Source organism: Salvia splendens, chromosome 21 (assembly GCF_004379255.2).
Source record: "Salvia splendens isolate huo1 chromosome 21, SspV2, whole genome shotgun sequence".
Taxonomy (NCBI): Eukaryota; Viridiplantae; Streptophyta; class Magnoliopsida; order Lamiales; family Lamiaceae; genus Salvia; species Salvia splendens.
The window spans coordinates 17,370,535-17,385,684 of record NC_056052.1 but is presented as its reverse complement, the minus strand read 5'-3'; the positions used below and the strand labels follow the sequence as shown (position 1 = coordinate 17,385,684).

General features: G+C 37.3%; 1 protein-coding gene across 1 annotated transcript; it reads left to right on the top strand.

The window, feature by feature from the left end:
* The first annotated feature begins 7,903 nt into the window (after nucleotides 1-7,903).
* LOC121783873 (desiccation protectant protein Lea14 homolog) lies at nucleotides 7,904-8,772 on the top strand. Its single transcript, XM_042182058.1, has one exon. The coding sequence runs from the start codon at nucleotides 8,033-8,035 to the stop codon at nucleotides 8,525-8,527; it is 495 nt and encodes a 164-aa protein (XP_042037992.1). The 5' UTR covers nucleotides 7,904-8,032; the 3' UTR covers nucleotides 8,528-8,772.
* Nucleotides 8,773-15,150: the final 6,378 nt, after the last annotated feature.

The window sequence follows — 15,150 nt, the reverse complement described above, 5'->3', positions numbered from 1 at the left end:
TATGTTTTTTCTGGCGTTGATTTTGGGTTTAGCTCTTATACTTCCTCCGTCCCATAGAATAGGCTCTTTAGGATTGTCACGAGTTTTAATGTGTAATTGGTAAAGTAAGAGAGAAAAATTAAAAATATAGTTGAAATTGTGTAATAAGTGGTGGGATCATAAATGATAAAATAAAAGAGAAGAAGAAAAAAGGTTATCATAAATGGATATGAACTATTTGTATGGAACGAACGAAAAAGGAAATAAGACCTATTTCTATGGGACGGAGGGGGTATATAACTCCCCCTGTTTCACAATAAGAATTACATTTGGCGTAGACACATATTTTAAGAAATATGTGGGTTAAAAAGTTAGCAGAATATGTGGTCCACTTTTTATATTGGAAAAGTTAGTGGAATATGGACCTACTTATTATTTATAGTAAAAATGAAATGTGACTCTTATTGTGGGACAAGATAGGGGTGGCGAAACGGGTTACCCGCGGGTACCCGTACCCGATTTCAGTCAAATTTGTTGTCCCAATACCCGCCCCGCAATATATCGGGATTACCTGATACCCGTGTCGGGTATCCCGTACCCGACATTGCGGGTACCCGTACCCGATCCGAAACTCGGATGGCATGACCATTCATTCGTGCATAAAGTGCTTCAAACCAAAAGTTGAGTTCATGAAACCAACTACTAGTAATATTTATGCTTTGAGTTTTTTTTATAGTACTTATCAGAAATACTAGTCACTACTGTAATTTTATACTGTAATGCCAAAATGAATTTTGAGATTGTTTCCGCCCTATGATTTCATATTTTTATTTTTTAATTTACTCTTCAATCTTCATGTAAAAATTCCAACTATCAACTATGCACAAATGTGGTACAACAATGAGCTCAACAGCTCTAGCCGAAAGATGATAAAATGAGACCTTGTCAACGGTTTCTCGACAAATAAAAGATATTTTTTTAAAGAATTGATTCGCTTATTTTTAAACATAAAAAAAGAATATGGGAAAGAGGAATACTTATTTAATTATACGAAAAGTCATCAGCGATTTTGAGTAGTATAAAAGAGGAATACTAGAATAATGGGATAGATGATCTGTTTAGCAGCATTTGTGCATTTATAAACGGAGATGTATTAATATGACAACCCTCTTTATTGTAACACCATACTATTATTTTAGGCAGTTAGATTTGAAGATCGTGTGGTTCTTAAACTGCCACGTGGCAGCCTATTTTAATTAAATTGGAACATAAAAAATGTTGAAGGGCAAAATCGGTATTCTCTATTGTCAGTCTGTTACCAGATTACAGTGTTACTCTATGAATATTGCAGTGTTGCTCTATGAATATTGCAATTTTACGCGCCGACATCATTCGTAATAGTTTTTTACCTTACCAGATTGCAGTATTACTCTATGAATATTGCGGTATTACCAAGTAATATTTGCAGTTTACATATTACCAAATATGTATCTGATTTATTGTCACGACCGCATTTTGCTAAGGATAGCGAAAGCGGGTAAACCGCGACTAATAAGAAGGGTTTAAAGAAACGAGAAAAGAAAAGGGTAGAACTCGAGAAATTTCACAAAGGCCAAGTCGATTGATATCATAAAATAGAAACCACGTATTCAATTACATGGTCTTGGAAATAGAATAAACATTCCATAAATAAATGAGATTATGAAATTCTCACTTCACAAAAGTACAGAGGAATAGGTCCTTACTAAACGACTTCGTGTATGAAGACACGAATCGTTGGAAGATCCACTTGATTATTTAATAACATCGACTCCGATCATCACTCCATCCTATTGACGTTCAACCTGCACATTTATAAATACATGCAGGGCTGAGTGCATGGGCACTCAGTGGACACGTGCCAAAAGCAAAATATACATAATATACAGTTGTTATCCATCACAGTAACACACGGGGTTTTTTTAAAAGGTCCGAGCTTACTAAATTCTTTTGTGAGCTAAAAGTTCGTCTACAGAATAAGTTCTTTCATCATTCATCATTTATCATTCATCATTCCATTCATCAATCATCATTCCATTCATCATTCCATTCATCATTCATCATTCCATCGTGTCGGGAAGGTGGCCACCTTCTGCGGACACTATAGCCGGCCAACCCTCTTGGATGGCTCACAACCCTCGCGCACCCTATTCCAAATCGTAACGTTTTGGCCTAGCCAAACCAACAAACATACAATCCAACAGATAGGCCTTGAAAAGAAACATTTTTTTTGGCATGACAACAACTTGAAAAATAATCACAACTCCATTTTGAGAAAAGATGATATTTCATAATTTCACAAGTATTTGATTTATATCCAAAGTAATGTGCTGGATATTAAAAGAAAGCCCACCTGAGATGCTTATTCCTCAATTCAATTACTCGCGTTGACCTCACTTGCCCTTGAGCAATTTATCATTTGAAAATAAATAGCGTAGCACGCTAATTAGTACTTGAACTATTTTTCTTGAGAAAGAATGCATGCATCCTATTGGATAGCACATATATCCTAGTCTCGGCTTATAGGACTTAATTATTCACTGTACTAAGTCCGGAGAAATTCTATTTCCTCAAAAACAATTACTTGGGCACTTATTTAATAAAATATGGATTCTTGGAAAATCCCTTCTAATTCCTTTCTTTGAATTTTATTAAAGCCGCTCATGGCGTCGCGGGGCGACGCCGGTCGGCCCTTCGCATCTTCATCATTAACATTTTTCCTTCTTCGGAAACTTAGTAATTTATTCAGAAATTAATTAATCGAGCTTCAACTCAAACCTTTAAATTAATTCGAATCAACAATTAAATCTCGGCCCAAAACACTTTCAATTGGTCCAACTAATAATTAGTAATATTCCATGACTCCATAAGGAATGGCCCAGCTTCCACTTATTTACCCAAGGTCCAATTCTGTAACTCAATATTTTATCTCAAAAAGAGAATGCTTGGCCCAACCTCTTAATTAACCAAATGGGACTTAGCCCAAATTCTATTTAATTAACTTGGCCCAGCAACTAAGCCGCACCAGCCCAAATACTTCCTTATCCTTGCCCATCGGCACTTCATCTTCCCCAATTCAAAATAAGAAAACAAAATCCCTAACATTGGTTTCTCTCTCGGCGGAATCACCGTCTCTCCGGCGAATCGCGCTCCTCTGCGTCGCCGGAGCGTCGCCAGCTTCGCCTCCTCTTTCAAAATCGCACATTTTCCCCAAAATTTATCCAATTCCTTCCTACATCAGAGACGACGCTTCCCTCAAATCTCGCTGCCGCCGTTCCTTTCCTCCCGACGGAGAGTCATCGCCGACTGCCTCTCGCCCCCCCCCCCCCCCCTTTATTTTCTCCAAATCTGAAAATTGGAGAAGCCCTTATTGAAGGAGAGGCAGCAGCTTCTTCGTCGAGCTCTCTTTCTCTCTCTCTGGCAGCGACCGCCTTCAACCATTCCCGTTCCTCTCTCTCTCTCTCTCGGCGAAATCGTCGCCGTCTCCGGAGGAAACGGTCACCGCCGTGGTTGTACTCCGGGGTTGGAGGTGTTACCGTGCGAGGCAGCCTCTTTCTCGGCCTCTGCAGGCTCGCAGATCGCTGCCCGTCTCGCCGTCCGGCTCTCCGTCGAGCTGCAGCTTCGCCTGCGGCAAAACTCCGCCGCCACTCGCCGCCTTCCATCGACGTCACGGAGGAGTCCTCCGCTTCCCGTCGCGCCATCGCCGGACAGCTCTACACCTAAGCTAAGTCCTCCTTCCCCCTTCCCCTCAAACTTGTTATTGTTTGTGGATTCTTAGTTCCACCTCAGTGGTGTTGGGAACAATCATATTGTTTACAAGAGAAAGCTACTGCTTATTTGTTGTGTACGCAAGTTGATTGTGGTTTTGGGACAGCCTTTTGATGTATGTTGGACTTAACTGCCGAATTGTGATTTATCGCATACTTTCTAAAATGACACCTTGGGCAGTAGCTATGATTGAGGAAGCTTTGATGTCTTAACTTGCACATGAGGCCTACTGTGTTGATTGTATTCTTGCTCAAAGTTTGGGTTTCTATTGCTCGGTTCTAGCAGTTGATATTGCTAAGTTCACATTTTGATTCTTGAGCATCTAGGATCCTAAGTTCTTGACTATCTATTGTGGTTGACCTACATGATGCAAGGAGTAATGGGATGTGGAGGGGATTACCTCACTTGGTGAACCCTCTCGATTTGTGGCTTCCCTCCTTGCTCCTCTCCCTTCCCCTTGCTGCACTCTTACTATGTGAATTTTTTTGAGTGTCGAAAAAAATGGGAAGGAGGGAGTGGTGAGGGGCTGTTTATATAGCCTCAGTTCTTGGCTGTTTGTGACTGAAATCTTGGGGACAAAGTCTCCTATTTTTGGCTGCCAGCTTGCTTCCTTTTGAGCTTTGTAAGTAGGCTAACTATGCTTTTTTGGTGTAATTTATAGGCTGTTTCTATGGCTGCCTTTCAGCCTTGGATTTGGCTGATCTCTTGGCTGTGTATGTGCATATGTTCCTGCAGGATCTTTCCGTTTTGGGGCTTACTATGAGCTCATGTTCTATTCACTATTTGTCTCCACTCCCTTGTTGGGAGATTCGGAATATCTTGGTCTTTTGTCCATTCTTTGGACTTGGCAGAATGATGACATGTTGATTGCTCTTTTTGCCATTTTTGTGAAGCTTCCATTCCTTACTATGTGAGAATCTTCTAACCCCTTTTTGGTGTTTAGGGTACCAAGTTGTCACCCTTAGAGCTTTGTGGAGACCGAAAATCGAGAGAGAAGAGGATGAGGGAAAGAGGAGGATTTTTTTTATTCCCACACTTAGATTTAGTTACCCTATTGGGCTAGTATCCAAATATTTTAGTTTGGCATCTTTGGAATGCTAAGTTGTAGCTTTCACTTTTGTATTTCAACATGTAACTATTGTATAAGTAAAACCTCACACTTATCAATAAGATTTTATATACCTTTTCCATTAATCTCTCCAAGATATGTAAATTATATTCGTAGTGGGTGTTCGGTTCGCAAGATTGTATCTCAGGATTAAATTAGTAGTGTGTTTGGTTCATGACATTTAGTCCCCGACTCAATCCTAGATGGATAATCATGGATAATTAGTCATAACTAACCCCATATGACTAAAATAATCTCACAACTCAATTCTAGATTATATCTTGGTATTATTTTATCCAGGAAACCGAACACCACCGTAAAGTATTGTACTAATTTATTCTCTTTTCCTTTGCATGAATAATTTCTTATTCCTTATTCTCCAAGATCGGGCACTTATAATTTCAAAAGTCGGGATTATAACGCAAATTCTACGATCACCCATTTTCTAAACTAAAGTTTAATTAATATTGATAAAAACATTAATATTACACTGTCATCATTGTAATTATTAGGGCCTCTGAGTATTTTAGTTATGATCGCGCCAACTATCATGACACCGGGTGCGCAAACTTTTAGCCGTGCATTAAACATGGTTTCTCATTCTAAACGTTAAATAATATTATGTTACATTAAAAAATAAAATATTTTTCTTTTGGAGTTGTTACACTAAAAATGAAATGTTTATAAATTATCTTTTCGAGTTCACAATTTTCGAAATATTCTAACAATTTGCAGTTGGAGCGTATAAGTTCTTTAGAACAAACTTACTAAAACACTTTCTTGCATGCTTTAGTTTTTTTGCTTTGTCAATTGATTTTGGTGGCATTTTTAATCTTTCACTAACTTGTTTTGAAGAATAGTTCAATTGCCGTTCATAATCTGGTCGGTAACGTAATCAGATCTCCCCTAAAAAACAATAAAAATGGATAACGTAATCTTTCTCAATTTTTTATTATAACGAGATTCTTAATTGATTAACTTACATAATTATCATTTAATTCCTCACAGTTAACAACAAACGTTGACCACATATAATTATCATTTAATTCCTCACAGTTACATCATCATCAAGTTTTTCAACGCCACTGTATATACATATTGGGTTATTTTTTCCTTTCACAATTTTAAAAAATAATGAGATTTATCAATTTTAATTGAATTTTAAGTTTACTTAATCACAATCCGCATTAGTTAAAGAAGAGATCATTATTAATATTTTCATACTACAAATTAAAAAGACTGATCTCAACATTATAAAGAAAAAAAAATATTCGCATTTGAGATTTATTTTTGGATATTATATTTAATAAAAATTGAAACAGGCTAAGGAAAAAATAACACAATATTAAAAAGATAAGAAAAATACTAAATCATTAGTATATTATTTTATATTATATAATTCCACTATCAATAAGAAATATACTTAATATTTATAAATCTCTATTTTATAGATCTATGTTATGTTAAGTACCTTATGTGAGCACCACTCCCGTTTGACGCTCATTTGGTATTGTTCATTTTGATTTATATATTTAGTTTGATTCTAATATATTAAAAATGTTATTGAAAATTATAATTTCACAAAATTCATAAAACTTAATGTTTGATTTGTTATTTTATTGATTTTATGGAAAAATAACATGCTAAGCCAAAGAAGAAATTAAAATGTAAACTATATTGTAACTGAAAATATATTTAAAAAAGCGTATAGTACAATATTAAGTTATAAAATTATTTTATAATTAAACATATTAATTACATTTCGTAGTATCCTAACTAATACTGTGGTAATTAATTCATGATTAAATTAAAAATTTTATTCTTAAAATAATAGTGTTAAACATATCCAACGGACACATAAATAAAAATTACATCATTAAAAATAAAAATCATTAAAACACATTCTAATTCTAAATTAAGGGTATTATACTGGATTATAATGAAAATTGAACCATATCTTATTGAAAATCCAGAATTGTCATTTGTAGATAACATGAAGGTCATTTTTAGCTCGTTTTCAGTTCCTTTTAGGAAATTAAGATTTTTATAATACTGAAGTCGTTTTTATATCATTTTAGGTTATTCTTTCCAAATGAACTAAAAAATAATTAAATTGACCTCAATATTATCTAAAAATAACACCCTGTTATTTAAATATGACTTTCATATTTTACTTGAGCAATAAAATTGAGTTATAAATTTATCTTTTTTCCTTAACTTATTTCGGATTTAATAAATTCCAATGAGATTAGTGAGCCCAATAATCAAGATCATAATATATAGGATGCATTGGGTGCGCATATTTTAAAATGATGTAGACTGGAAATCATAATTACGCCAGAAATAGCATCAATTGCTCTTTACTCTATTAATCGTCTTGTAAAATTAATGTAACTCGTTCATTTATTTCTTCGCTCACACACGCATATCCATTCGTATATTCCTTTCAATCCCTATTATTTATCCTATTTTCAATCAATAGGAATTTTAAAAATAGTTTAATTTTATTAAAAAAAAATTGTATGGATCATACTTTTGTACGGAGTATAATACTACTCCCTCGGCCTCTTTGAAGATGACTCACTTTCTTTTTAAATTTGTCCCAACCAAGATGACTCATTACTTAAAATGGAAACACATTTATCTATACTTTATTCCTTCCCTCTTACTTTACTTTCTTCATTCAACACACAAAATAAAATTACATAAAATCGCGTGCCGCCCAAAGAATGAGTCATCTATCTTGGGACGGAGAGAGTACTAATTTATAATAATGGTAAATGGAATAGAGTAGAGGAATATAAAACTTATTAAAATTATAAAAATAAAATGAAAAAAATAAATACAAATGGACAAAAATAGAAAAATGAGATGTTTAATTGAAAGCAACATACTCCTTCCATTTCATAGAAATAGTCTCATAGAAATTGTCCATATTTATTTATAATAGTAACATTTTTCTCTTTCTCTTTTACTTTATTATCTATGAGTCTCGCCATACATTCTACTATTTATAACTATTTTTTTTCCTTTTTCTTTTACATATCAATTATAAATTAAAAAACTGGTGTGAATGTATATATAAGCAGCTGCAACCCTAACTAAATCCATCCCCCACTTGAAAAAATATACAAAAAAATGGACCTATTGGAGAAGGCAAAGAACTACGTCTCGGACAAGATGGCGAACGTGCCGGTGCCGGAGGCAACAATCGCGGACGTCGATCTAAAAGGCTTCGGCCTCGACGGCATCACTCTCCTCTCGAAGGTGTCGGTCTCCAACCCGTACGGCGTCCCCATCCCGATCGGCGAGATCGGCTACACCGTGAAGAGCAAGGAGCGTGTGATCGCCTCCGGCACCATCCCCGACCCGGGCTCCCTCAAGGCCAGCGCCTCCACTCAGCTGGACGTCACCGTCAAGGTTCCCCACAGCGCCGCAATCAGCCTGATCCGCGACATCAGCGGCGATTGGGACATTGACTACTGCTTGGAGCTGGGGCTCATCATCGACCTCCCTGTCGTCGGGAATTTCACGATTCCGATGTCGTATGATGGTGAGATGAAGCTGCCTACCGTCTCGGACTTGTTCTTTGGGTCGTCGGGTGAGACCGGCGACAAAGTTGAAGTCAAGTAATCGACAATGTTTTCTTTGTTTTATTGCTATGGATTTGTTTATTTCGTTCCCATCGAACTTTATTGTTGTTGTTATTTGCCGACTTTGTTAGGTGGTTTGACTCTGTCTTACGTTTTTAATTCACTTATATTTGCGTTTCCAATCAAATGTTTGAGGCCAATTTATGTAGCTTTTACTTCATTTGGCAACACGGCAATAACGTTACATTATATGCTAATAAAAGATAATTGACAAATAGTATAAAACTCCTACTACTTCATATGTCATCTTGATTTGGATTCTTGTTCCGCTATCGCAACCAACAATGCCAATAAAAGAAAATTGTTCAATATTAAATTTCATTTCAATCAGACCAATCGAAGCATTAAATACGATTGCACCAAGCTTAAAAATCTGCACTCTATCTTCTTTCACTAAAGGAGTTCTGTCGGCACTATCAATGATAGGGACTCGGACCCTATGATCAGCAGCTTGAGTCCATCTAACTAAGCTCATCCTATCAGCCCAACAAGTGATACAGCAGCCCTGCCAAATTACAAGATATCTCTCACCTAAATTCAAGGATTTTGTGTATCGACTAAGATCACAAATCCATATCTCGTATCTTGTTTCATTTAGATTGCTATAAATTAGTTAGTTGTTTAGCATAATGTCATTGAGAAATAAAAATAGTAGTCACCTTTGGTGTGGGCACGAATTTTAAGATATATAAAGAAGAGTGGGTTGGAAAAGTTAGTGTAATATTAAGCCTACTTCTTGTGATGAAGACATGCATCCCCTCCTCCACCCGAACCACAAAGTAGTAAAAAGTATAAGTTATCATCAACTATGTCTATCTTTGTTAAACATTACAAGAATGTCTCAATAGTGTCTAATAGTGTTGATCCACTATCTCAAGAGATGACATCGGAGTTTAATGCATGTTGTAACTACTGCAACAAAGTCTACAAATTTAATGTTGGTGGGGGATATCGTGCTCTCATCCGTCATATGAAGACAATTCATCCGATTGAATATGGGCATGCCCCCTACTGCCAACTAGGTAAGTAAGGTAAAAGAACTACGTTGGCTTTGATTCCCAATACAATTGAACATTGAGGATACGTAGGCACCTCAAGTTAAGCTAAAGTCATTTTACCTTTATTTCTTTTTTTCATGTGTTTCAACTTTAAAAATAGGCAAATACAATTAAATAATTGCATTTGTAAATTGTAAATTTAAGTTGAGCTCAAGTCTTTTGTAAATTATAATTGTTGTAACTTGGAGTCTCGTTTAAATTTTTATCAATAAAATTGCAATTTTTATCGATATTGTCTGAATTTTATTTACGCACATTTCATAGATAAATAAAGACTAAAGTGCAAAAAAAAAAAATTGAACCGCCGAACCGGCCTTGAACCGCCGCCGGAACCGCCTAAACCCTTGCGAGGCCGGTTCAGGTTCAATGATTTTATGAACCGTGAACTGCCGGTTTCGGTTCGGGACCGGCGGTTTTTGAACCGTGTGCATGCCTAGACGAAGGGAGTACTAACTTATTCTCATTGTCGGTTCTATAGGAAATCGCTCCTAGTACCTAAATTAAGGTTTATCTTCTCTTTTATTTTTTTCGGTCAATCCGTGGTGCTGAACCAATCACTCAATTCCAATTCCTGATTGATGAAAACAGCAACATGACTCTCACCCTCTTTCCTATTTGTCACCGCTTAATTTGTGATTCATAAAAATCCCAAAATGTGTGGCAACTTCTTCTTAAACATAAACTAATTAAAGGCGAAAAAGAAATATGATTATTGATTTTGGGCCAACTTGAGATGGGCTCCCACATAATGGGACCAGCCCGACAATATATAGTACTACTAATTTGTTTTAATTGGAATTTGAAAATACACAGTTCACAAATAAACAGTTGCAAAGCTACGAATAATGATTTGATGTCAACATATTGAAATCCTAATTTGTCTTCATACCAATTTGCATATGAATTAACAGTGATTGAGCAAGCATGATGCACTCACATAAATATGTGTGCGGTGATAAGCAATCGATGGAGTCATGTTGTTTGAACAGATCTGATGCCTTTGAACGGCTTCTGATGACACTCAATTTCTGTTGGTGGATACTGGAATTACAAGAGATAAATAAAAACCAGACGTAATACAACCTAAGAAGGAAGAACAGAAACTGAAAAATACAACGAAACTGTAAAATGGAAATTAAACTTAGCCGAGTCAAGGAAAGTCCTCTTTCCGCAAGACGAGATACGCCCCGGTAGTGCTCTCGGTTTGACGTGTCATCCCCAAAGATAAAACGACAACGTCTCTGGTGAAGCAGCACCGCTATCAGCAGAGCTCCGGCGAACTGGAAGAAGAGAGGACAGAGCTTCGAGAAGAAAGACTATGCAGAGAGAGTATGATGCTTGTGTGTATGTTTTGATTGCTTTGATGCAAGGAATGACTAGCCTATTTATAGGCCTAGTCCACTGCAGGGTTATCTCAGCCTTGATGGTAGTCATCATGGCTCATCCTGGACGCTGTACACGCCCAGTTCATCCGTCGCGTGTGGACTTCACTACGTGGCTTGATCAAGTTGCTGTCAACCCAGCTGATCAAGCCGCTGCATACCGAGTTGATCAAGTTGTCGATTAAGTCGCAGCGTGCCAAGTTGTTCAATCTTCTGCATATGCAGGTTGACCAAGCGTTGGTCCAAAACATTAAGCTTGGGTCCAGGGACAAGCCCAAGCACCAAGCCCAAAGACCAATTGCCAAGATCCAAGTCCAAGTCCAAGTCCAATTCCAAGTCCAAGAACATGAGCATGAGCATGGGGATGGGCACGGGTGTGGGCGCGGGCGCGGGCACGGGCTCGGCTCGGCTCGACGAGCGTGTGCGTGCGTGTGGGCTTCTTCAACCCATCTTAGTCAACAATAATTATTAAGTGTAGTAAAGTCACTTAATAAATACACATTAAAAGATGTGTCTCATCTCCTGTGTGGGATAATTAACACTAGTTAATTACTCTCTAATCTTTAATCTCATAGCTTTATCAAAAGCTACAATGTGACCAACTTTAATTCAATTTTTTTCTCACTCACCGGGAATCGGATTTGAGAAAGTGAATATACTACGGTCATCTACGCGGAATGTAGATCGACGCTATATCATTTAATTTTCAAAAATTAAATGTCTCGTCACATTTATTATTGGTTAAACTTCGTTGACCGGGCATCTTAAATTCAAGATTCCAATAATCCTCCACATGAGTGAAAAAGCCAAATGCATATGTATGCAGACACAAGCTCAACCCTCACGAGGTATATAAGCATACGAATAGGTAATTTTTGGCTTTAAACCATCCATAGATAGCACCATCGGATACACAGGCGGACTAGTAGCACGATGCTTTGAACTATTCCTCCACGGCGTGTACCTAGACAATGATGTTAACACTTAAACACTTCAACCTCTTTCGTTCTTACAGTTTGTGTCCATTGCGGTCTTGGACACCACTTTGGATTCATAAGTGCGTTTTGTGAAGTGACCACACTTCGCATTTACATAGGTGATTCTTAGTCAAGTACCTTGCCCTACTTGGTCTCTTTGAGAACTCCATCTCTTTGAGATCCTTAAGAAACATTAAAAGTCATAGACTTAACCTTTACCACTTAGGCAGGTTTTTTCAATACTTATTGCTCTTTAGGGAATAGATGTAGATGAGTGTTTCTTTATGAACTCTAATAGCTTAGTTTTCCCATTGAACCAAGTTCTTGAGATCTCCAGTTATCATGGTTGGGTTACGACTATGATTATTCCTTTAGTTTGTAGATTTTAGACCCATTCTCTCTTGCAGTTTATTCATTTGATCACGGTTTAACCCTTTGGTTAGTGGATCCGCTAGATTATCTATTGACTTCACATAGTCGATTGTAATCACGCCAGTTGTGATCAAATGGCTCATAGTGTTGCGTCTTCGACGAATGTGTCGAGACTTACCATTATAGAAGCCATTATTTGCTCTTCCAATAACTGCTTGGCTATCACAGTGAATTAACATTGGAGGCCCAGGCTTGGACCAACAAGGAATGTCCTCTAGGAAATTCTTCAGTCACTCGGCTTCTTCACCAGCTTTATCTAAAGCTATGAATTCAGATTCCATTGTTGATCGGGCTATACAAGTCTGTTTTGTGGATTTTCACGAGACAGCACCACCCCCAATAGTAAAGACGTATCCACTTGTAGAGGGTGAGTCTTTGTTATCGGATATCCAGTTTGCATCACAGTACCCTTCAAGTACCGGGGGGTATCTCGTAAAGTGTAGCCCATGATTTTGAGTATATTTTAAATATCTCAAAACCCTTACAAGAGCAGTCCAATGCGCTTTGCCTGGATTGCTCGTGTAGCGTGCTAATCTGTTCACAGCACAAGCGATATCGGGTCGGGTGCAATTAGTCAAATACATAATGCACCCAATGACCTTCGCATAGTATTCTTGTGCGACAGGTTCGCCTTTGTTCTTGGTTAACTGAACATTTAGCTCTATAAGTGTCTTAGCCGGCGTGCTATCATAAGCGTTGAATCTTTTTAGTACATTCTCAACATAATGAGATTGTGTTAAGGTGATTCCTTCGGATGTTCTTAGAATTTTCATTCCAAGAATTACATCGGCTAGACCCATGTCCTTCATGTCAAAGTTTCTTTTTAACATGGCTTTCGTGTCGTTAATCACTTGGGTATTACTAACCATGATTAACATATCATCAACGTAGAGACACACTATAACGTATCCATTATTAGTGTTCTTAATGTACACACATTTGTCACATTCGTTGATTTAAAATCCATTTGATAACATCACGTTATCAAATTTCAAGTGCCACTGCAACGGCGCTTGTTTCAATCCATAGAGGGATTTAACCAGTTTGCATACATTTTTCTCTTATCCAGGTACTACAAAACCTTCAGGTTGTTCCATATAGATTTCATCTTCAAGGTCACCATTTAGAAACTCAGTCTTAACATCCATTTGATGAATCTCAAGATTGTGTACAACAGCAATCGCGAGAAGCACTCGAATTGATGTAATCCTCGTTACAGGTGAGTACGTATCGAAGAAATCGTACCCTTCCTTTTGTTTAAAGCCTTTGACTACCAGTCTAGCTTTATACTTGTCCACTGTTCCATCGGCCTTAAACTTTCTTTTAAGGACCCATTTGCATCCTAAAGGTTTAGTACCTTCAGGTAGATCAACCAACACCCACGTGTGGTTTAGCAAAATTGAATCAATTTTGCTTTGAACAACTTCTTTCCAATGCAACCCGTCTGGGCCTGCAAAGGCTACTTTTATCGATATTGGTTCTTCGTCCAACATGAATGCAATATAGTCAGGACCAAATGTCTTTGGTGTTCTGACCCTATTGCCACGTCTCAATGTTGCCTCATTCGGATCAGGCCTTGCACGTTTGCGTGTATCGGGCTCTTTCTCCAATGGTTTAGAGCTGGTGGCTTCATCCTCAATTTTTGTCTCAGAATTGGATGCTACGTTTTTCCCTATTTTTACAAGGAAATGTATTTTCAAGAAATATAGCGTTTCTTGATTCAATCGTTGTTCCTACAGTCACTGTTGGAATTTCGGACTTGTGGACCACAAATTTGTATGCACTACTATTAAGCGCATATCCAATGAAGATGCAATCAACCGTTTTAGGTCCGATTGTAACTTGTTTAGGCGGGGGGACCATCACCTTAGCCAAACACCCCCACACTTTGAGGTATTTGCAGGATGGTTTCCTTCCTTTCCACAGCTCATAAGGAGTAATATCTTTGCCTTTGAGAGGGATTTTATTCAAGATATAGTTGGCGGTCAAAACCGCTTCCCCCACATGTTATGTGGTAATCCTGAAGTCAGAAGCAGTGCATTCATCATCTCTTTTAGAGTTCGATTTTTGCGTTCTGCAACCCCATTAGATTGGGGTGAATAGGGAGCAGTTGTTTGATGAATTATGCTACTTGAATTGCATAGTTCTTCAAACAGGGCTACATATTCGCCTCCTCTATCACTTTGAATCATTTTGATTTTACAATCAAGTTGATTCTCAACTTCGTTCTTATAATTCTTGAACGCTTATATTGCTTCATCTTTGCATCTCAAAAGATAGATGTAGCAATATCTTGTGCGGCCATCTATAAAGGTGATAAAGTATTTTTTACCACCTCTTGTTTGCACAAATTTTAAGTCACACACATCGGTGTGAATTAATTCAAGGGGTTTAGTGTTTCTTTCAACTAAATGAAACGGTAACTTAGCCATTTTGGCTTCAAGACAAATCTCACATTTATCTATACTATAAACTTCACTTGCCTTTAGTAAATCTTGATTTACTAATCTTTTAATGGCGTTTATATTTACATGTCCCAATCTACAATGCCACAAGTTTGAATACTCAGTCAAGTAAGAGGAAGTAGATGCATTGTTATTGATAGCCAAAGGCTTTGGAAAAAGGCGCGTAGCCACACTAAGCTTAAAAAGTCCATCGGTTACATAACCTTTTTCGAGGGACTTTCCAAACTTATACAATACAAACCTATCGAATTCAAATACAAGTTTAAAACCCTTATTAACTAGTATAGAT

Excerpts from the sequence above, each read along its gene's own strand:
- LOC121783873 (XM_042182058.1), top strand. The coding sequence starts at position 8,033 with ATGGACCTATTGGAGAAGGCAAAGAACTACGTCTCGGACAAGATGGCG.